This window comes from Leucoraja erinacea, chromosome 9 (genome assembly GCF_028641065.1).
Source record: "Leucoraja erinacea ecotype New England chromosome 9, Leri_hhj_1, whole genome shotgun sequence".
Classification (NCBI taxonomy): Eukaryota; Metazoa; Chordata; class Chondrichthyes; order Rajiformes; family Rajidae; genus Leucoraja; species Leucoraja erinaceus.
Window position 1 is genome coordinate 60,102,659 of NC_073385.1, and position 21,878 is coordinate 60,124,536.

The following is a 21,878-nucleotide window of genomic DNA, read 5'->3' on the forward strand; positions in this document are numbered from 1 at the left end:
GGAACGGGGATTCCCCTCCGCCACTATAGACGAGGCTCGCACCAGGGTCTCATCCATACCCCGCAACACTGCTCTCGCTCCCCATCCCCGCACTCGCAACAAAGGCAGAGTCCCCCTAGTCCTCACCTTTCACCCCACCGGCCGGCAAATACAACAAATAATCCTCCGTCATTTCCGCCACCTCCAACGTGACACCACCACTCGCCACATCTTCCCATCTCCCCCTATGTCTGCCTTCCGCAAAGACCGCTCCCTCCGCAACTCCCTTGTCAATTCTTCCCTTCCCCCCCGTACCACCCCCTCGCCGGGCACTTTCCGTTGCAACCGCAAGAAATGCAACACCTGTCCCTTCACCCCCCCCCTCGACTCCATTCAAGGACCCAAGCAGTCGTTCCAGGTGCGACAAAGGTTCACCTGTATCTCCTCCAACCTCATCTACTGCATCCGCTGCTCTAGATGTCAGCTGATTTACATCGGGGAGACTAAGCGGAGGTTGGGCGATCGTTTCGCCGAACACCTCCGCTCAGTCCGCAATATCCTACCTGAACTCCCGGTGGCTCAGCACTTCAACTGCCCTTCCCATTCCCAATCCGACCTCTCTGTCCTGGGTCTCCTCCATTGCCAGAGTGAGCAACACCAGAAATTGGAGGAACAGCACCTCATATTCCGCCTGGGTTGCTTGCGTCCGGATGGCATGAACGTTGAATTCTCCCAGTTTTGCTAGCCCTTGCTGTCTCCTCCCCTTCCTTAACCCTCGAGCTGTCTCCTCCCATCCCCCCCGCCCTCGGGCTCCTCCTCCTCCCTTTTTCCTTCCTTCTCCCCCCCCATCCCCCATCAGCCTGAAGAAGGGTTTCGGCCCGAAACATCGCATATTTCCTTTGCTCCATAGATGCTGCTACACCCGCTGAGTTTCTCCAGCATTTTTGTGTACCCTCGATCTTCCAGCATCTGCAGTTCCTTCTTGAACAACCTAAAATCCATATGTCTTTGTCTGGGGAAAACCCATGCACGTCACGGAAATAATTTACAAACTCGGTACAGACAGCTCCCGTGGTCAGGAATGAACCCAGGTCCCTGGCACTGTAAGGCAGCAACTCTACTGCTGCAGCACCATGCTGTCCTACACACCAGATTTATGTTATCCCACATTCACATCCACACCCTGTAACAGTAAGGTGTCTCAGAGAAGCTTACCTGAAGCACACCAGCAACTTGTAATGGATTATTTGGTGAAGGTGCCCAGCAGGTGGTTTAGGAATAAAAGAGAACTGGGTCCACCGGGGCATCAAAGACTCTGAGTTGTCTTTCAAGTCACACACATCTGAATTTGCCATGAGACTGTTCCTTCATCATTGCATATCAAAATCCCAGAACTCCCTGCCTAACAGCATTGTGGAAATGCCTGCACCACACTCAATGGCTCAGGAAGGCCCACCATCATGTTATCTGAGCCATCAGAGATGGGCAAGCTTGCCAGGTTCCTTCCCTATAAAATATTTTTATTTTAGTTCAATCTAGTAGGTTCTTGGACACTTTTAGTTATATGGACATCACAAAGCTAGATCTGGCTGTGTTTGCTGCCAGTATAGGATATACGGGTATAGGCATCCCCGTGTTTCAAAAAGATCCATCGTTTGCAAGAATGCAAAATTAACCAGACATAAAAAGCCAAAATCCCTCGTTTGTAAGAATGCAGAATTAACCAGACATAAAAAGCACTATATTATATTTCAGCGTTGCGTGTATATATTTCAAATGGGCTTTGTTACAAGTCTGGCTAGATGCCAGAACTGTGCGTGTGAGTCCCAATACAGGAAGTGTCTTGATGGCATTCTGCAATCTTATGTACTTTCACCCTGTTTTTCTGGTATATTTATCTGGGCATGAACTGATTATTCTGATAATAAGGAGCACTGACACATTTAACTCTATCAATGCCGTGTTAGAGTCACCTGCCATTGCTTTAGCCAGCCATATTCCTACTATTTCTCAACCCTGCTGATCTCCTGGTAATGCACCAGTCTTTGTTTGTGTACTAAAATCTGAGGTCCACAAATCTGAAGATACTCTGGTCTACAAAATCTTGGCATTTCTTAACATGTGAACGATTATCATATTATCTTCTGTTGCTGCACAATTGTGGGAGAGTGTGGATTATTATGTACTGTCCAATCACACCATTGCTCTTCCTTATGATGCTGAAAGGACAATAATAACTGTAAAGATCTTCATGTCAGAGATCATCTGTGGAGTGAAACGGGCAGTCAATGTTGATGAAAGGTCCCAACCCGAAACGTCGATTGTACATTTCCCTCCACAAATGCTGCATCTCCACAGATGCTGCCTGACTCACCGAGGTCATCCTGGTTGCTCTTTATTTACTACAGATTTCAGCATCTGCAGATTTGTGTAACTTCATTTCAAAGAGATTCTCTCCCCTCCTTTCAGCCTTAAAATTTCCTTCCCCATCCCTCAGAACCCAGCCTCCCTACCACACCCATAACATCTAACTCTACAATAAGAGAGACAGGGTTTATCGTAAAGAATCCCTTTCTGAAATGCTGAAGAGTTAGGTTGAGTAACTTTTCATCCAATTTATGGTTGCACCTTGAATGAAAAGGCATAAAGTTATTCTTAGTTTGAGATTGCATAATTTGATTACATTTGATTTCTCACTATAAAAGCTCCTATGCTCCATTAAGACTGCATGTGTTGTGTAGCTCCAGTTATTAGTGACAAATTTAATAGTGACAAACTGTTGAGAGTTTAAAAAGAATAGTTATTAATTTTGTTTGAAATACGATATGGTGTCGGTCGGTGCCGTTTGTTACGCTGAATATGGAATTTTAGTTATGCTATACTTGGACCACATGTGAGGTTATATGATGGATAAAGTAGGCCTGAAGATTGTGGTCTGAAAATATATTTATAAGGTAGATACCTGTTAAAAGGTTATACGTATAACTGAAATGAGATTCTTTAGTCAGGAAAAGTGTTTGGTCAGGAAAAGTGTTTGGTAAATGGGAGATAGATCACCTTCGCTCAATCCGCCTGGGCCGATGTAATCTCCTGGTTTCCAAGCAATTTAACACCATTGATATTTGTAGGCCTCCTCCATTGTCGGAGTGAGGCCAAATGCAAATTGGAGGAACAGCACTTCGTATTTCTCTAACTTCAAGTAATTCTTGCATCCACTCTCTCTCTGTCCCTTCCCCACTCTAGTTGCCATACTAGTTTCACTGTTGTCCTGTTGAGTTTCACTGTCTAACTCGTTGTCACCTAGCCCACATCCAACAATGGACCAGTGTGGGTTTCACCTTTCCTTGATCATCTTTACTTTTTGCATATCTTTCATTCATTTGTTCTATATCTCAATATCACCGTCTATATCTCTCGTTGACCTTTTTCCTGAATCTTTGTCTGAAGAAGGGTTTCGACCCAAGATGTCACATATTCCTTTTCTCCAGAGATGCTGCCTGACTCACTGAGTTACTCCAGCTTTTTGTGTCTATCTTCAGTTAGAATAAGAAACACATTACTGATAATAAAGAATACGATATACTAATTTAAGAGGAACCTAATACATGAGGTATGAAGGAATTAAAGGATATCTTGATAGGGTTTCAGGAGACCCCTGTTTAACAAAGACTAGTTGGAATTATAGATATTTTTCCTGTAAGTTATTTTTTAATTTGCCCTTTGTGAAGTATTATTATTTCTCCTATTTTATTTAAGTATTTACAGGACCCATCATTCCCAAGGCAGGATGGCAAGTGTGTTGAAATGATGACAGACTTCCAGCAATTTTGTTTTGGGGTCAGCTAGGAGCCATGCAAGAACGGTTCATGGAGATTTATAATCCCAGTATATCCTGTGTGGCCTCAACCTTCTTCCAGCCTGCACTGGACCCCTGATTGAAGATTACCATTGAGAACCTTTGAAATGCGTCCTAATGGTGTGTTTGAAAATAAGGCTTGAATTTGGATTTTGTTGTTTTTCTAGCTATGGTTGGCTAATGCCTGACAGTGTAGACAACAGGATATTGAAAGCTTTCCACCTTCTCTGGTTGCACTTTTGGCTTTAGAGTGAAACGGGGTCATTTTCTCTCTTTGTTCAACAGTGAGTTATACAGGGACCAGTCTGTGCCATCTGCCACACAGCTTAGTGAACAGTTCCTTTGCGGTTCAAAATGAGCAAGGATAATAAACAAATAGCACATGCCATGTTGTTGAATTGCTGTGATTTCCTAATGCAAAACCACAATTGCAACCAGACCTCGCTGTTTCAATTTTTGAAAGTGCACATTTTAATTAGGTAAATCTGTGCTTCTTCATAGAATAGGCACAATCACTGTTAACTTTCTGAGTGCGAGACCCCCAACCTCTCAAAATGTAGTGGCTGTAAATATTATTAAATGCAATTAACTGTTTAAAGGTCAGGTACAGGATTTAATGTTCTATCTTCATATTTTAAATTGGATTAAGATTATAAGAAAATAGCAGGAGTAAGTCATTCACTCTCTCAATTCAACATCATCATCGCTAATTTGTCTTGGGCCTTGTCTTTTTTGTGCCTTGTTTCCGTGCTCTTTTTATTTCATTTTTGTGTAATCCTAATGTTTTGACTTCCACACCTTCTAAGGCAAAGAATTCTGCAAGAATTTGTTACACACACAGGGCAGCATGTTTTATCAATACATTCAACTCCTTGTTCATTTAACATTCCCATCACAACCAACCCAGTCTGCTAATATCCTAGTATCCAACACTGATTCACTGAACAATTATAATTTCCTTAACTGAGGCAAACGGTAGCATTCCCTGCACCCTGCCCATCTCAAAACTCTTGTTCAGATGCATGCCTCTGGTGTCACAATACAACATACAGAGGTCCACATGAATTGTCAAGAATGTTCAATTATGCACTGGGAACGGACCAATAAATTCTTACTTGCTGCAACATTACAGGCACATGAAAACAACATATCAAATAAATATACAATAAACTGTAATACAATAAATTATCAATTGTACTAGATATCCAGGCCATAATAGTGCAAACTGAAGTACGTTGCACAGCCTGTACAAAGTCCAAAGTACTTTGGTGCTGAGGTTTGGCTGTGGTTAGAATTGTGCTGTGGTTCAAGAGCCTGGTGACTAATGGGAACTAGCTGTTATTGAACCTGGAGGTAACGGTTCTCAAGTTCCTATCCTCTTTTCTCATAATACCAGTGAGATGGGAGCATGATCAGGGTAGTGATATTATCTGTCTTCTTGACCCAGTATTTCTTGTTGATCCCTTTGATGGTGGGGAGGTCAATCCCTGTTATGGACTGGATAATGTCCACCACTCTCTGTAACCTTCATTCTTTGGGCATAAGAGTTACCGAACCAGGCAGTGACACAGTCAGCTATTATGTGCTTTACCTCACTTGTAGAAGTGCCATAGTGTATTTGTTGACTCTCCTGAACTTCTGAGGAAGTAGAGCCATTGTGATGTTGTCTTTGCTCACATAATACGGTTGTACAAAATAATTCAAAATATCTGCCTGTTTCAAGGCAAATCCCCCCCCCCCATTATTTCTCGTTTTGAAAGAAAAAGATGACGTGTGGTGGCCGGCATTAGAAGGCTGATGTTTCCAGAATTGTTTCCCATATTTACAGTTGGAAATTAATACAACTGGCGAATTTTGTTCCTAGTTTGGTGATAATATGTTGTTTTTTTTTTCTTTCTTCACAGATAAAGAAAGCTTACAGACAGAAGGCTTTGAAATGCCACCCTGACAAGAACCCAGACAATCCCAAAGCAGGTTAGCTAATGGAGAAATTTAGGCAGTTCCTAATTTATTACTAATTTGGTTATATAGCTTAAAATCTGTTGAATAATGTAGTTTACCAGAGATCAACCTTGTTAATTTCCAAAGCAGAACAGACTATAATTTGCTCTAGATTTGCGACTGGATTCATGAGTATTTAATAAGATAGCTCTTTTTCTGTGTGGCGGCGCCTTATGGCTGCAGCTCACCTGCAGTCCGTCTGTCTTTTTTCTCTTTTTTTTCGTCTTGTCATAGCCCTGTCTCACGGTACAAGTTCATTCCAAGAGCTCTCCCGAGTTTAAAAAAAATCAAACTCGTGGTAAGCACGGAGAATGAACATAGCGGGTACGTCGGAGCTTGGGGACGTCTCTTAGCGGCTCGTAACGCTAACGGCAGGCACTCGGGAAGACTCACTAATGGCAGGTAAGCACGGGAAGACTCGTGAAGATTTTTCAATATGTTGAAAAATGTCCGCGAGAGCTCCGAGTACCGACGAGTGGCCATTACTGTAAATCTCCGAGTTCGAATCAGGGCAAACGCGGGAGAGCTCTTGGAATGAACTTGTACCGTGGGACAGGGGTTTCAGAATATGTTTTCGATTTATTTTTAGCTGTGTATGTGGGGGGGGTTGAGGGTTGAGAAACGGGGGAAACTTTTGAACTTTTTAATCTCTTCCTTGAACGGAGACGTAACCTTTTTGTTGTCGTGTCTCCGTTTTGCTGGGGCCTAACATCGTGAAGCTGGTGGCCTCCAACCAGAATCGACCTGAGGGCTCCAGTTGCAGAGCCTGCGTACTCACCTACTACTCACTTACCATCACGGAGCTGGCTGACTTGGCGGCGACCGGCTGCGGAGCTTCAGAGGCCCTGTGGACGGTAAAATCGGTCCCTGGTGGAAGACCAATTTCTGAGTGCTCCCGCAATGGCAACTTCGCCCGCCCCAAATCGCGCGGTTTGAATCGGCCCGTTGCAGTGCCTTACATCACCCGGTGCGGCTTAATTGGTCGCGGGATGTACCAACGCCCACGGGGGGGGGGGGGGGGGGGGCTTTAACATCAAGAGCCTCGATGTGGGAGAAGAACAAAGAACAGGGAAGAGATAAGACTTTTGCTTTCCATCACAGTGAGGAGGTGTTTGGAGATACACTGTGATGGATGTTTGTGTGAAACTGTGCTAATTGTGTGTTATGTTTATTTTACTGTTATGACTTCAGGGAACAAAATTTTGTTCAAACCTCTGTTTGTTTGAATGACAATAAAGGCAATTTGTATTTGTACTCGATTAGTAACTTCAGAGGATCCTTAAGAAATTAGCTGATAGAGAATGGGATGGTGTTAAGAGTGGATCGTTTATATGTTGACCATATTTTAGAAATGAAAGAGAGAAATTATATATTTGTAAACCAATAACGGAACTGAAATGTTTGGGTGACGTACATGCAGAAGACGGTTCTGAAAAATGACGGAATTATTAGTTAAATTTATCAGCAACGATTGTCACAACTTCTTCATCTAACTTAGCGAAACACATCCGATTGCATTCCATACCTTGCACCTGCATTGTTAAAGGAAAAAAAGTGTTATTGTGAAATGTTGAGATAAGCAGGGGTGATAAAACCAGCAAGTGTAGATTTGCAAAAGGCATTTAATAAGCTGTGGCATAAAAGATCACTGCACAACATAAAATCTCCTAGAATGGGAATATATAGTATATTAAAACGATAGGGAACTGGTTAATAGATGGAAAGATATAAATGGTCCACCTTCAAATTGAAAACTGTAATTGTACTGTAAGGATCAGTGCTGAGACCTGAGGCATTTGCAGTCTGTTAATGATTTAGGTAAAGGGACCAAGTCTAAAGTATCCAAGTTTGTAGCTGAGGAAGCAATAGGTCGGACAGTATGCTGCTCCAAGGACATTCTGCTCCAAGTTTATAATGGGCAGTGGGCACTCTGAGGACAAAAATAAAATCAATACCTGATGTAAAATGAAGGCGTACGTAAGGATTTCTACTTTTGTTGAATAAAAAATCAAAAAGCAGAATCTTATGTTGAGAGAGTAATGAATGCTTATGCTCAAAGATATCTAGGTTTTCTTCACGAGGACTTCATAGTTCACAAAAACTTACCGCATCAGCAAATAAAATAATTCGGAGACCAAATTGAATAATGGGAATTATTGCCAGGACATGAAGTGCAGAAGTAAGTCTTCCCACAATGATGCGAAGCTTAGAAGAGACTACAAGAAGTACTGTATTCAATTAAATTATTCAATTTAAGAAAGAACTGCGGATGATGGATAAATCGAAGGTAGACGAAAATGCTGGAGGAACTCAGCAGTGAGGCAGCATCTATGGAGAGAAGGAATAGGCACCCCGAAACGTCGCCTATCCCTTCTCTCCATAAATGCTGCCTCACCCGCTGAGTTCCTCCAGCATTTTTGTCTATCCTGTATTCAATTTTGGTCTCTTTATGTAAGAAAGATTCACAAGCCTTGGAGACGGGACTTGTATCGTGGAAAATCGTGAGTAGAATAGGCCAATGTTGTCAGGAGTTTAAAAGAATGAGTAATGATCATGTTGAAACATTCTGATGGGACGATGGAATGAATGCTATGAACAGGTTCCCTAGAGGGGTCAGAGCAAGGGGCAGAGTCACAATATAAGGGTTAATCACATGACTAAAGAATGAACGTCATTAATTCTCTACCCTGAGAGATTTGAGCGATGAGTCTAAATTCAAGTTTATTTATTTTTTTGGACAGCAAAAGAATCAAAGTTGGGGATGGAGCTGAAGGATGAAACAGTAACCAAAAGTCAGATGAGATTAATTGTAATCTCATTAAATGATGAAGCAAATTTGATGATTGTATGGCCTAATTCTGCTCTTCTTTTTCTAGTGACATTTTTCAATTAGTTGAATGTTATTTTGGGTTTCTTTAATTTTTTTTTTTAAGTTTCTGTTTTTAATTAATAATTTTAGTTATTTTTCCGTAGTTTTTGCTTGGCATAGGTATTAAAAACATTCAGTTTTTTTTTTTTTTTTTTCAAAAGGCGCTTGACTTAGCTGTCTGTCAAAGATTTGAGATTGAAACTTGTTTTGGCCTGTCCGTTCTCTCTATCAATGGATGCAAATCCTTGCCAATGTAGATCATCTTCATCCAGTAAGTTGTCATCAGCAAATCTATGAAAAGCAATTTGTATCTGACATGCAGATAAGTAGCAACCATGGGGGACCTGTTGCAAAGAGAGAATTCTGGTCCAGAGAAAGCTACTTTATATTTACACATTTGAAAATGTATACTTTCAGCATATTATTTTTGTTGTACCTGACTCATCCAACATGTCAAATTAAAATAATTTATGCAATTGATAATTCTATCCTTGCATAACTTTAATATCTCAACTTTTACCACAACATGGCAAATGTGGTTACAATCATTGTTAAACTGTCCAGTTATTTTGGCACTGACTTTGCACAATGGCAAGTTAAAGAACTAGTATATATTTATGGAGGCACAAGGAACTGCAGATGCTGGAATCTGGAATAACTGGTAACATTGGCATCAGCTGAAGCAATAAAAATGTTAATTCTTGAAGATCGACTGTAAATAGCACCCTTTGTTTCATATGTTGTTAGAAGATGGCATCCTCAAAATATTGCACTCTTTACTGTGCTCTTTAAGCTTACATTATACCGTAAAGTCTCCAGGGACTTAAACCCACCAACCTCATTTCAAGAGAATTTTGACTGAGGTAGAGAGAATCAGGTAAAGGCTGAAGAAGGCTCCTGATCTGCAATGTCACCTATCCATTCCCTCCACAGATGCTGCCTGACCCACTGAGTTACACTGGCACTTTGTGTTTTGCTCAAGATTCCAGCATCTGCAGATCTTTGTGCCTCTAAGTAAAAGGCCTGTGGTTCAACCTTGTCCCAGCTGTAGGTTATTAAAATGTTCTTAAATTAACCAAAAACATAACCCACTTAAATAATTAAATATCTTAGACCTCAAATGATTTTAAAGAAAGAAACTTGGCCTATTCTTCTGTACAGACTCACGGATTCCATCCAAATGATTGGGCTCATAGATGCTGTGCCATGTCTAACCAGCCCTAGGATCTGAGAGCAGACTGCTCCACTACTGACAATATAAGGATATAGCTGACTACATTTGACCTGTGTATCAGTATGTTTGCATTTGCACGGGAATCCTGAAACTTAATTGCACTTTGCTGTTCCGTGCACGACTATAAGCATTTACCAGCAAATTCTGGGTTGTCTGTGGATTATTGGACATCCTGCTTTTAAAATATATTGGCAAAGTTTCAGGCGAGTGCAGCAATGTTGATTGTGGAATTCAAGGGTTGGGAGTAAAGATGTACAACATTAATTTTTTGTTTTCTTTGGAGGAAAGATGATTGAAAGGTTGACTTGATCCAGGTATTTAAAAGGCTGAGAACAGAGATGTTGTAGACGCAGGGAAGTTGTTTGGTTTGGATTGTGAAGACAAAACTAGAGGATAAAGTTCAATATTAACAAGCCTCAAGCAAAATTGGAATTCCTTTTCCCCCACAGATTAGTGGTTATGTGGAACAGACCGTGTTGCCTCGATTAACTGCATGAACAAGAATTAGATATCTACTTTGGAAAGCAATGGAAGTTTTTAGGGCAACTGTGTGCGATTCGAAAAAATTCCATAGTGTTCGTGAATTTTTCAACTTTGTGCAGGGGAGGTCTTCTATCTGTGTTATTAAGATGCTGTGGGTTAAAGGTTAAACATCAGTTTGGGATATTCAGGATTGGGGACTGTGGAGATTTGTTTTCTTCCAAGGATGAAGTGCATCACAGGGCTAATTGTTTTATTCAGTCGAGGATGCATTTGGGAGAATACCATTTTCAATTCATTTATTTATTCATTTCTCAGCTGCAGACATTGCTGGCAAAGCCAGCCTTTGTTGCCCATGAGAATGTGGTGGTGAACCACTGCAGACCAGCTGTAGTGGTTGCGATATGGTTGAGCAACTTGCTCAGCTGTTTTAGATGGTGGTTAAGAGTAAACTAAATTATTGTAGGTTTGGATATAGATCAGCAAGAGCAAGGATAGCAGGCTCCCTTCCATGAAAGGCATTCATGAACTAGATATGTGTTTTACAGCAATCTGGTAGTTATTTTCTACACCTGATTATTAACCAAAATCAAATTCCCCTGCTATCGTGATGGAATTTGAATACCCGTCTTCTGTTTTTTTGATACAGACCTCAGGGGTACTGGACTGGTAGCTTTATTGCTCTGCCATTAGCTGACATAATTGCAAATGGGCTCAAAGTATAACAACTATTATTTCTTGTGAAGATGTTGATTCCACTCCCCATGACCTCTTCAACGTCGGTGTATTGTCAGCTTACTAGTTTCACAATCCTAAATGAATCCTATTTTCTTCCATTCAACATTGGGGAAAGTCAATTTCTTCAGCTTCTATCTTGAGCTCTATTATCTCACTGACAATTTCAGTCTGGGTGAACCAGACTGTATGAGCATCCACAGGGTCTACTGTTACTCTAGGCTAAGCTGAACCCTAGTGAATGGTATGGCCCTGGGGATTGCTGAAGACCAGAGGTATCTAGGAGTACAAGTACATGAATTAGAAGTCGCATCATAGGCAGATAGGGTGGTGAAGGACGCTTCTGGCAAGCTGGCCTTCATCAGTCAGGATTCTGAATTTAGAGTTACAGTTGTACAAGACATTAGTGAGGCCGCACTTGGAGTATTGTGTTCAGTTCTGGTCACCCTTTGGTAGCAAAGAAGTCATTAAGCTGGAAAGAGTGTAGAGAAGATTTACGTGATGTTGGAAGAGGTTCTGCAGCCAGGGACTTCATTCCTTGGAGCACAGGAGGCTGAGGGGTGATATGATAGAGATGTATAAAATCAAGAAGGGAATAGATAGGGTGATGCATGGAGTCTTTATCCCCATGATAGGAGAATCAAGAACGCGAGGGCATAGGTTTAAGGTGAGAAGGAAAAGATTTAATAGGAACCTGAGGGGCAACTTTTTCACAGAGGGTGGTGGGTATGTGGAAGGAGCTACACCGTAGGAAGAGCGGCCTTGCAGTCTGTCCGCGCGTTTTAATTATTTTCTGTCTGCCAGCCTGTAGCTTGGAAGATTTTTCTTTGGGTGTGTGTGTGACTTCATTCCTGGGGAGCACAGGAGGCTGAGGGGTGATCTATGCATGGAGACCCGACCTTTATCTCGTCAAGTTTCCGTTGTCGTTGGGGCCGCAACGAGGAGGCCTGACAGGAAGCAGCCGGTCTTTATCCCCATGCTACTCACCGTCGCCGTCGCGAGGGCTGGCCGAGTCCGGAGCGGTTGAGAAGGTGGAGATTGCGCTGCTGCCTGAGGGGCAACTTTTCGGAGGCTGCTGCTGCGGGTCTGAGGACAGCGGTGCCGCGGATCCCTGGAGAGAGACCGCTTTTCGGGGCTCCTGCAACGGCGAATTCTCCCGCCCGTGTTGCGGGGTTGAAGAGCTCCTGGAGCGGGGCCTGACATCACCGCCCCGCGCGGCTGGAATGGCCGCGGGACTTTGCGAGCGCACACCGGGGGCTCCAACACCAAGACCCGGTGTGCGACCTCGCACCACCCGGCGTGGCTTCAATGGCCGCGGGACAATCGCCATCGCCAGCCGGGGGCTTTGACTTTGACTCTGACATCGGGGGGGGGAGAGTGCAGTGGAGAGATACGTTTTTTTTTGGCCTTCCATCACAGCTATGTGATGGATGTTTATGTAAAATGTAATTATGTTGTGTCTGGGTCTATTTGTGTGTAATGTATGGCTGCAGAAACGGCATTTCGTTTGGACCTCTAGGGGTCCAAATGACAATTAAATTGACTCTTGACTCTTATTGACTCTTGACTCTTGAGCTGCCAGAGGAAGTAGTTGAACAAGGTACAGTAACAACATTTAAAATACATTTAGACAGGTGCATGGATAGGAAAGATTGAGAGGTATACATGCCAAATGCAGGCAAATGGGACTAGCTTAGATAGGGCATCTTGGTTGGTATAGATGAGTTGGGTGAAGGGGCCCCAATCCATGCTATATGACTCTAACTGGCTTTTAGGTTACTTTGGGATTCACTGGAAGCCAACGGCCTGAGTAGTGTGGGATATAGAGGGATAGCAGGTTCCTTTACTTGAACCAAATAGTTTTCTGACAAGCCAAGTCCTGCAGGTTTGATTATTTTTTGTTCATACTAGACCGCAAATTGCTAGATTTACTGAGTACAGTTTCATAATTTGCTGACAGTGGATTTGTGCTCAATAAATGGATTGTGTTTGAGATTAAGGCACAGTTCCCATTTGCTTTAATGTCTATAGTGTCCAATTTGTATCCTATCATTGTGATGTAGCATCTGCATTCCGTACGGTGAACGTCATACAGCCCTTCAAGCCTGTTTTGCAATTTGATTCCGTTAGAAGTGCTTTGTCCCTCAATTCCAACGAATACAAAAGAAGGAAGATAATGCTTCAATTGAAATTTGCATTGATGTGACTATACCAGGAGTATCATGTGCAGTAAGGAAGGATTTCCATGCATTGGGTGCAGTTCAGAGAAGATTTAAGAAATATTGAGATGAGCTCTCAAAATCCATTGGCAAAGAAGACTATGGGCTGAGTGATGGAAATTGGATTAGCATAGAAATGGCCTTGATTGCTGGCATGGACATAATGGACCAAAGAGTCTGTTTCTTTGCTGCACGACTCATCGTCCCATGATGAAACATTGCACATGCTAGTCTTATATTACTGGAATTCAGAAGAGATGAGGTGGCTTGATTGGAATGTAAAATCTTAATGATTATTACAGAACGATTATGGAGAGGATGATTCCTTGTGGGAGAATCTAGAACCAGGGCAAGTTCTTTAAAACTATAGGATACTCATTTAAATCAGCTGAAACATCATTTTTCTTGAGGCTCATGAGTCTGAAATTCTCTTCCACAAAGGGCGGTGAAACAGAATATTTCAAAAGATTTTTCATAAAGAGACTTTGACCCTTTGAAATGGTGGAACCAGCTCGAAAAACTGAGTGCTCCTGATTTATATGTTCATTTTTACTCCTCGTTTGAATGTTTTCCCTTAACATTCTATGAAATGTTTTTCATGGAGTGATAGTCATATAGCACGGAAATTGCCCTTCGGCCCAACTTACCCATGTCGACCATATGCCCATCTACACTCACCCAACCTGCCCACATTTGGGCCATAAACCGTTCCTATCCATGTACCTGTTATAGTACCTGCTACAACTACTTCCGCTGGCACTCGTTCCATATATCCATCTGTTGGGAAAAAGTTGCTCCTCGGGTTCCCATTAAATCTTTCCCCTCTCACCTCGAATCTTATAAATTAAAATTGTACCTTGATTCAGCCTTCTGAACATCTACAAAAGCTTCCTTTCCTTCTATTCATTATTTTTCTTTTAATTTGCAGTGGAATTGTTCCATCAGTTATCACAGGCTCTGGAAGTTCTCACAAATGCAGCAGCAAAGGTAAGATTCTGAAAGAAAAACATTAAGCCTTGGATTTGTATAGTGGTTTTCACAGTCTCAACATTCCATGCTATTTTATTGCCAATGAAGTAATACATGAAATATGGTAGTAACATCCTACTTAGCAAGCTCCCTCAATAATGACAAAATTATCTATTTACATTTCCGTGGTGTTGATTATGGGATATCCGTTGGTTAAAGAACTCAGAATAAGTCTGCAGGTCTTTTTTTTTTAAATGATGCCATGTGATCTTTCTTGGTAACCTGGTAAGGGAGATTCGACCTAACAGCTCATCCCGTAAATGGCCGCTTGCAATTACAATATTCCGTCAATATATCACAGGGGTTTCAGAGAGGATTTTTGTACTTTTGTTCTATAAACTGAGCAGTAGCTAACACATACTTGCATGCTGATACCACCACAATTTATTTGTGGCTTAGCAAGCTTCAAATATAGCATTTACATAGTTTCTACATTCACAACACCCTTTTTTTGAAAGAAGCAACCCATCGATCAATAACTACTATTTCTCCCATCCATGGCTGAACATCGCCAGCAATTGTGTGTAGCTGCAGCGGTAGTTCTGTCAATTCTGTGGTGAAAATGACAGTTATTAGTATTGAGGATTTTGCTTAGTTTAGATGTCGTTATGCATTCCAGAAACAACATGAATTGGATGTAACATGAAATTAATTATATCATGTTCCAACAAGCAGTTCCAGTCCTGGTGCAGCATTGCATGGATGCAAATTAATATTTGCTCTATATTTATACATGAGGTATTGTCAACCTGGTCAGTAATAATTGGTATAAAACTCCCTCTACAGTATTCCATGAATCCCATGTGAGCCTGAGACTTGTTCGGTTCAGAGAATAACTCTCTACCATGTCTTATTCCATCTTCAAACTGTTTTCTACTGTGCCAGAGTGTCTCATTTTCCTTTGGTCCATTAACATCTGGTGGTCTTTGAGAGAGATTTCCAATTTGGGTTTTATTTTCACTCTGGTGTTGAGGCAGATGATTTCAGCATCAGCATGAAATTCATGTTGATATTTAGATTTACTTTGTTTTTCACGAGCTTCTCTGTCATTATACTGCAGCTTTCGAAATTGCAGGAACCACAATTCATCAATAAAATGGACTATAATTTACACCAGACATTGGTTACAAGGATGTTTACAAATGATTGCCAGTTCATTCTTAGTGTAAAGGCTTGAAAATTGTTTTCAGCAGCTGATTAGTTGCAGGTTGGCATCAGAATAAAGCTTGCTGAAACTTTCCACATAGGATTACTCTCATTCTATTTTCAGTTCTATTTCCTCCTAAAACACTGTCCAATTGTAATATATTGTGAGATTACCTGCTCCTGTTGAAGGAAAGGGATTCTTGTCATGAGATTCAAACAACAGAATGGAAACGGCCTTACAAAATACTAGTTCTCATGTAGTATAGAATAGTTTAGATATTTGTTTCCTGGCTTCATAGTGAGTAAAAGCGCTATCTCTTACAATGCTGAACTGGGCAGGCCAGAAGATTTTGGGTTCAATCCTTGGCCAGTGACATATTAGTTGGTTTCAACCATGGCAGAAGATGGGAATGGAAAGATTGCAATTGGCATTTTGGAGAGAAAGGACCATTATACAAAGCAATCTCAGTACTACTTACTGTTTCTGATCTCTTCTGAAAGCAGCATGTGAAGATCATGGGTGGTTGAACTGCTTTACACAATGGGAAAAATCTATTAGCGAGCATCTATTAATGCTCACCGCGAGGTCTGAGCGGAAGGGTTGAATCTGGAGCTTATAGGGTGGTTCTTCAAGTCCCAGGCTGTTCCAATGGGAAACGTAATTTTTAAGTTGCCCAATGGAAGAGTGTTTGATTAGTTTCACTAACTTTCGGTTGCATTTAAGATAGTCCACTCAGAATGACTATCTCACATTTTCAATTGAAACTGATTCCTGAAGTTGGAAAAAGTGTCCTTTATTTTCTGATGTTCACTCGGATGCCAGGTAAAGTGCATTCAGAGAGTATTCAGACCCATTCAACATTTTGTTACTTTACAGCTTTATTCTAAAATGGATTAAATACATTTCTTTAATCATCAATCTATACACAATACCCCATAATAAAAAACAGGTGTTTAGAAATTTTTGCAAAGTAATTAAAAATAAATAACTGAAATATCACATTTACATAAGTATTCAGACCCTTTACTCAGTATTTTGTTGAGGCATCTTTGGCAGCAATTACAGCCTCAAGTCTTCTTGGGTATGACACTACAAACCTGGTACACTTGTATTTGGGTAATTTCTCCCATTCTTCTCTGCAGATCCTCTGAAGCTCTGTCAGGTTGGATGGGGACTGTCGATGCACAGCTATTTTTAGGTCCCTCCGTAGCTATTTGATCGGGTTCAAGTCCGGGCTCTGGCTGGGTCACTCAAGGCCATTCACAAACTTGTCACGAAGCCACTCCTGCGTTGTCTTGGCTGTGTGCTTAGGACCCTTGTCCTGTTGGAAGGTGAACCTCTGCCCCAGTCTGAGGTCCTGAACACTCTGGAGCAGGTTTTCATCAAGGATTTCTCTACTTTACTCCGTTCATCTTTCCCTCAATCCTGACTAGTCTCCCAGTTCCTGCCACTGAAAAGCATCTCCACAGCATGATGCTTCACTGTAGGTATGGTATTGACCAGGTGATGAGCGGTGCCTGGTTTCCTCCAGATGTGACACTTGGCATTCAGGCCAAAGAGTACAGTCGTGGTTTCATAAGACCAGAGAATCTTGTTTAGTTGCCTTATGACAAACTCCAAGTGTGCTATCATGTGCCTTTTACTGAGGAGTGGCCTCTGTCTGGCCACTCTACCATAAAGGCCTGATTGGTGGAGTGTTGCAGATATAGTTGTCCTTCTGGAAGTTTCTCCCACAGAGGAACTCTGGACCTCTGTCAGAGTGATCATCGGGTTTTTGCCCACCTCCCTGATCAAGGCCCTACTCCCCCGATTGCTCAGTTTGGCCGGGCGGTCAGCTCTATGAAGTGTCCTGGTGGTTCCAAAGTTCTTCCATTTAATAATGACGGAGGCCACTGTGCTCTTTGGGGCCTGCAATGCTGCAGAAATTGTGTTATACCCTTCCCCAGATCTGTGTCTCGACACAATCCTGTCTCGGAGGTCTACGGACAATTCCTTTGTCTATATGGCTTGGTGTTTGCTGACATGCACTGTCAACTGTGGGACTTTATATAGACAGGTGTATGCCTTTCCTAATCATGTCAATCAATTTAATTTACCAATCTCAAGGATAATCAATGGAAACAGGATGCACCAAAGCTCAATTTTGAGTGTCGTAGCAAAGGGTCTGAATACCTATGCAAATGTGATATTTCAGTTATTTCTTTTTAATTACTTTGCAAATATTTCTAAACACCTATTTTCACTTTTTCATTATGAGGTATTGCGTGTAGATGGGTGATAAAAAAAATAATTAAATCCATTTTAGAACAAGGCTGTAATGTAACAAAATGTGGAAAAAGTGAAGGGGTTTCTGAATACTTTCTGAATGCACTGTAAATGCAACCTTACTGGAATATGTTTCAGGTATGCTCTGATCCTATCATGGTTGCTCTTTCATCTCCTTAGCAATGTGCTGTCAATGAAACAAAGTTCAACAGCACACAGGATCAGAACATTTACATTTAGCCACCTGTCAACCAAGCATTGTGGTTGCAGCGTTTAATCCATAAACATTCATGCCTTCGACCACCACCACCACCACATTGTGCACCATTCACAAGATGTTCTGCAGTTAATCTCAGGAATTGTGATGAATCTCCTTCTAAATGTTGGGTAGTGAAAGAATAGCAGATGCTGGGGAAAATCACCAGCTGTGAGTTATCTTCCAAGTTACACACCATCTGACTGGGAAATATATATATCACAATTCCTAAATGCATTACAATTTTTTGAATTTCCTACTCAAACGAACTAGGGGAATAAGTGCTGCAGCAGTTTGCCAAATTGATTTCATGGGACACAAGGTGGGGGATTAAATGTTGATTTTGCCAGCAATGCCCTCATCCCATAAATCAAAAAAAAAAGAGAGATATCAGCCCCCAAACTATCGACTGGCAAACTATTTTGGTTTATGTTATGGATCTATTTTCCTCTTAATTCCTTGAATGATTTATTTTCCCCTAAATGCCTCCACTCGAACAGAGCTCCTTATAAAATGCACAGGCATTGCTGTTGATTCTTAACTTGCATCTCAAAAAATCAGTAAGAGGATATTCTACTATATTTTGTTATTTATTTATAGTGAGAGAACACCTCTGGTACCTAGATGCAAAATTATGAGTGCTATTTTCTCTGCCTATCTCACCGGTGTGGCTTTCAGCCTATTTTGGTCTTTTGGAAGGCAAGCGAATGGGAGCCTATGTTCGGGACCACTGCTGGCAGTTCTTGGGGACCATAAAGAAAATTTCATTCAGGAGTTTTTGAGAGGTATACAGAAATTGCTCTTTGTATTGTTAGATGCTGGCAACAAAGAATGTACATTGTGCATGCCAATTGCAGGTTATTTCAGTTAAATCACTTCAGCTTGTATTTCACATGTAGAACAGTGATAAGTATGCTAACTTCATTTTTCTTTCACCTCAAGGCAGCCTATGACCAAATTAGAAAAGCCAAAAAGCGAGCAGCAGAAAGAGATCGAAAACTCGACAGCAAAAGAAAGAAAGTAAAGCATGGTATGTGCGATACTGACGAGCATTATAAGCAATTGAAGCAAATATAGGTACCGCTCACCACAAATAAGGTGTCAAAGGATTGAGCTTGCAAAATGTTGGGGCATCCCTGGGTGGGTTGCATGATGCTGGATCCACGGATATCTATAGAAAGGATTTGGCGTTATTGAAAGAATTTCAATGTGCCTTGAAGTTTTTCTGTGGCACAATGAAAGCCTAATCTTGAAGCCTTTGATAGGACAATGCAAAGACAGAACTACTTTAACTATCTGCCTTGGAGTATAACATTTGATTGTATTAGTTACATGAAGTTAAGGAAGTCTTGCTGTGGAACCTGCATTAAGGTACCTCACCATTGTAATTGTATTGCCTCTTCACTTTAGGGACAAATGGGGATAGACAATAAATGCTGATATTTCCGGCACAGTATATCTATCAATTAACATACAACTAAATAACTTATTTTCTCCCTTAGGCTTAGCGTAGTTTGGAGATATAGCATGGAAGCAGACCTTTCAGCCCACCGGGTCCACACTGACTAGCGATCACCCCCTACCCTAGCACTATCCTACGAAACTAGGGAAAATTCACAATTTTTACCGAAGTCAATGAAGCCATACCTGCACGTCTTTGGAGTGTGGAAGGAAACCGAAGCACCCAGAGAAAACACATGCAGTCACAAAGAAAGTACAAACTGCGTACAGACAGCACCCAAAGTCAGGATCGAACCCAGGTCTCTGGCGCTGTAAGGCAGCAACTCTACTGTTGCGCCATTGTGCTGCCTTTAGATGACATGCCCCATTGCCTTCTTTCATATTCTGGATGTTAATATTGGCTAAGATTCAGTACAATTTCCTTTTATCTTTTTCCTACGGTGGCCATTTCGCCATGGTGGCGCAGCGTTAAAGTTGCTGCCTTACAGCGCTTGTGGCTCCATAGATCGGATTCGATCCTGACTACGGGTGCTGTCTGTACGGTGTTTGTACGTTCTCCCCGTGACCGCGTGGGTTTTCTCTGAGATCTTCGGTTTCCCCCCACACTCAAGTCGTACAGGTATGTAGGTGAATTGGCTTGGTGCCTGTGTAAATTGTCCGTAGTGTGTGTAGGATAGTGTTAATGTGCGGAGATCGCTGGTCGGTGCAGACTCTGTGGGCCGAAGGGCCTGTTTCTGCGCTGTATCTATAAGCTAAAATAAACTATAAAACTTGTTTTATATGTATGTTGAAACATTTGGATTCTTGTGTGGACGGGTTGATCGTTTGAGATACTTTGCACTTTCTTTTAGACTGTGACACTGGGGAACCACTGGAACTGATTTGCAGCCAGAGCTGCTCGCAATGTCTGAAACCTGACAGGAATGATAGATGAGACATTTGCTAGGCTGTTATCAGTACAAATGCAAAGAAAAATCATTTTGACATCTTGACCCCAGCTTGTTGATACCACATACCACAATCTTCATCTCATTCAATCCCATCCAGAAATATTGGTTGCAACTCTTATCAAAGGCGATGCAGTTCACGATTTCAGACAGGAAAATATGGGGTTTTGGAGTGCGGGGTGCTCTTCTGATTAAAGTGCAGTTACCTTGGCTCACTTTTACCTGGACACAATATATATTTAAAAAAAAAAACATTTTCCTACAGACTATGAACATCCTTTGCCTCTGAGCATAACATTTCCGTGATCTTGCACAAATAAATGTGATCCCTTTTGAAACCCAGCATCAGAGAAGATGTGCCATAGTTGATCTTTCTCCCCCTGTGTTAGAACTTATAGGTTTTTGTCGTACAGAAACTTAGTTACATGCAGTATTATGATTCAATTACAGACTTGGAGGCTCGTGAGCGGGAAGCCCAGCTCATTGAGGAAGAAGATATTAAGATTGCAAAGAATTTTGATGAAGTGGTAAGTGCTAAAGCAAATCAAACTCTTATAGATACAGTCATACAGCATGGAAATGGACCCTTTGGCCCAACTTGCCCAAACCAACCAACATGTCCCATCTACACCTAGTCTCACCTGCCTGCATTTGGCCCATATCCTTCCAAACATGTCCTGTCCATGTACCTGTCCCCTTATAGGAGTGAGCCCCTGGTTGAAAATGAGCTGTGTTTGCAAGAAGTAATTGATTTGTACTGTGTATAATCGTGTAGTTAATCAGTGTAAACATTTTATACTGATTAACTACATGATCGAGGGATAAGTTAACTTATTGTAGCAGCTCGGTTCTATTGTTCACTTATTCTGTAAAACATAAGAAAGATTGAGTAAAATGAGTTGTGATAGTGAGGCACTTCAATGATCCTAATAAAGATTGGTCAGAGAGGATTTTTTTTTGAAAAATCAAAGGCAAAATACTCGACCAGATGAGAGTTAATTGACGTGTTGCAAAGCGAATTAGTCCAAGTTGATTGGAATCAAAGATTGGCAGACCTCCCAAGGGGTAGTAGGTTAGAGGTTAAAATGAAATGTTCATATAAGGGTCAGATTCATAATTCAATAGATTTACATTCTCGGTTTTCTGCAGTGAACCTGATGCAACAAGCTTCTAACTCGGCTATGTAGAACAAGAAACTGCTGATGCTGGAATCTAGTGTAGAACAGAAAGTGCTGGCTCAGGCAGCATCTCTGGAGGACAATGATAAGCAATGTTTTGGGTCAGGAAGCTTCTTCAGACTGATATTTGTAGGTGAGAAAAAGCTGGGAAAGAGGTGAAGGTTGAGATGGGACAAAGAATGGCAAGTGATAGGTGAATACAGGTGGGTGAGGATGTGGTGA

The 21,878-nt window shown here is 41.6% G+C and overlaps 1 protein-coding gene across 2 annotated transcripts in view; it reads left to right on the plus strand.

Moving 5' to 3' along the window:
- The window catches only part of dnajc17 (DnaJ (Hsp40) homolog, subfamily C, member 17), a 105,787-nt gene that overhangs the window by 21,788 nt on the left and 62,121 nt on the right, over positions 1-21,878 (plus strand). For both annotated transcript variants that reach the window (XM_055640950.1, XM_055640952.1), the window contains exons 2-5: positions 5,740-5,809; positions 14,302-14,360; positions 19,013-19,100; positions 20,929-21,005. In XM_055640950.1, coding sequence (XP_055496925.1) covers positions 5,740-5,809; positions 14,302-14,360; positions 19,013-19,100; positions 20,929-21,005 — 294 coding nt within the window. The remainder of the gene's footprint in view (positions 1-5,739; positions 5,810-14,301; positions 14,361-19,012; positions 19,101-20,928; positions 21,006-21,878) is intronic.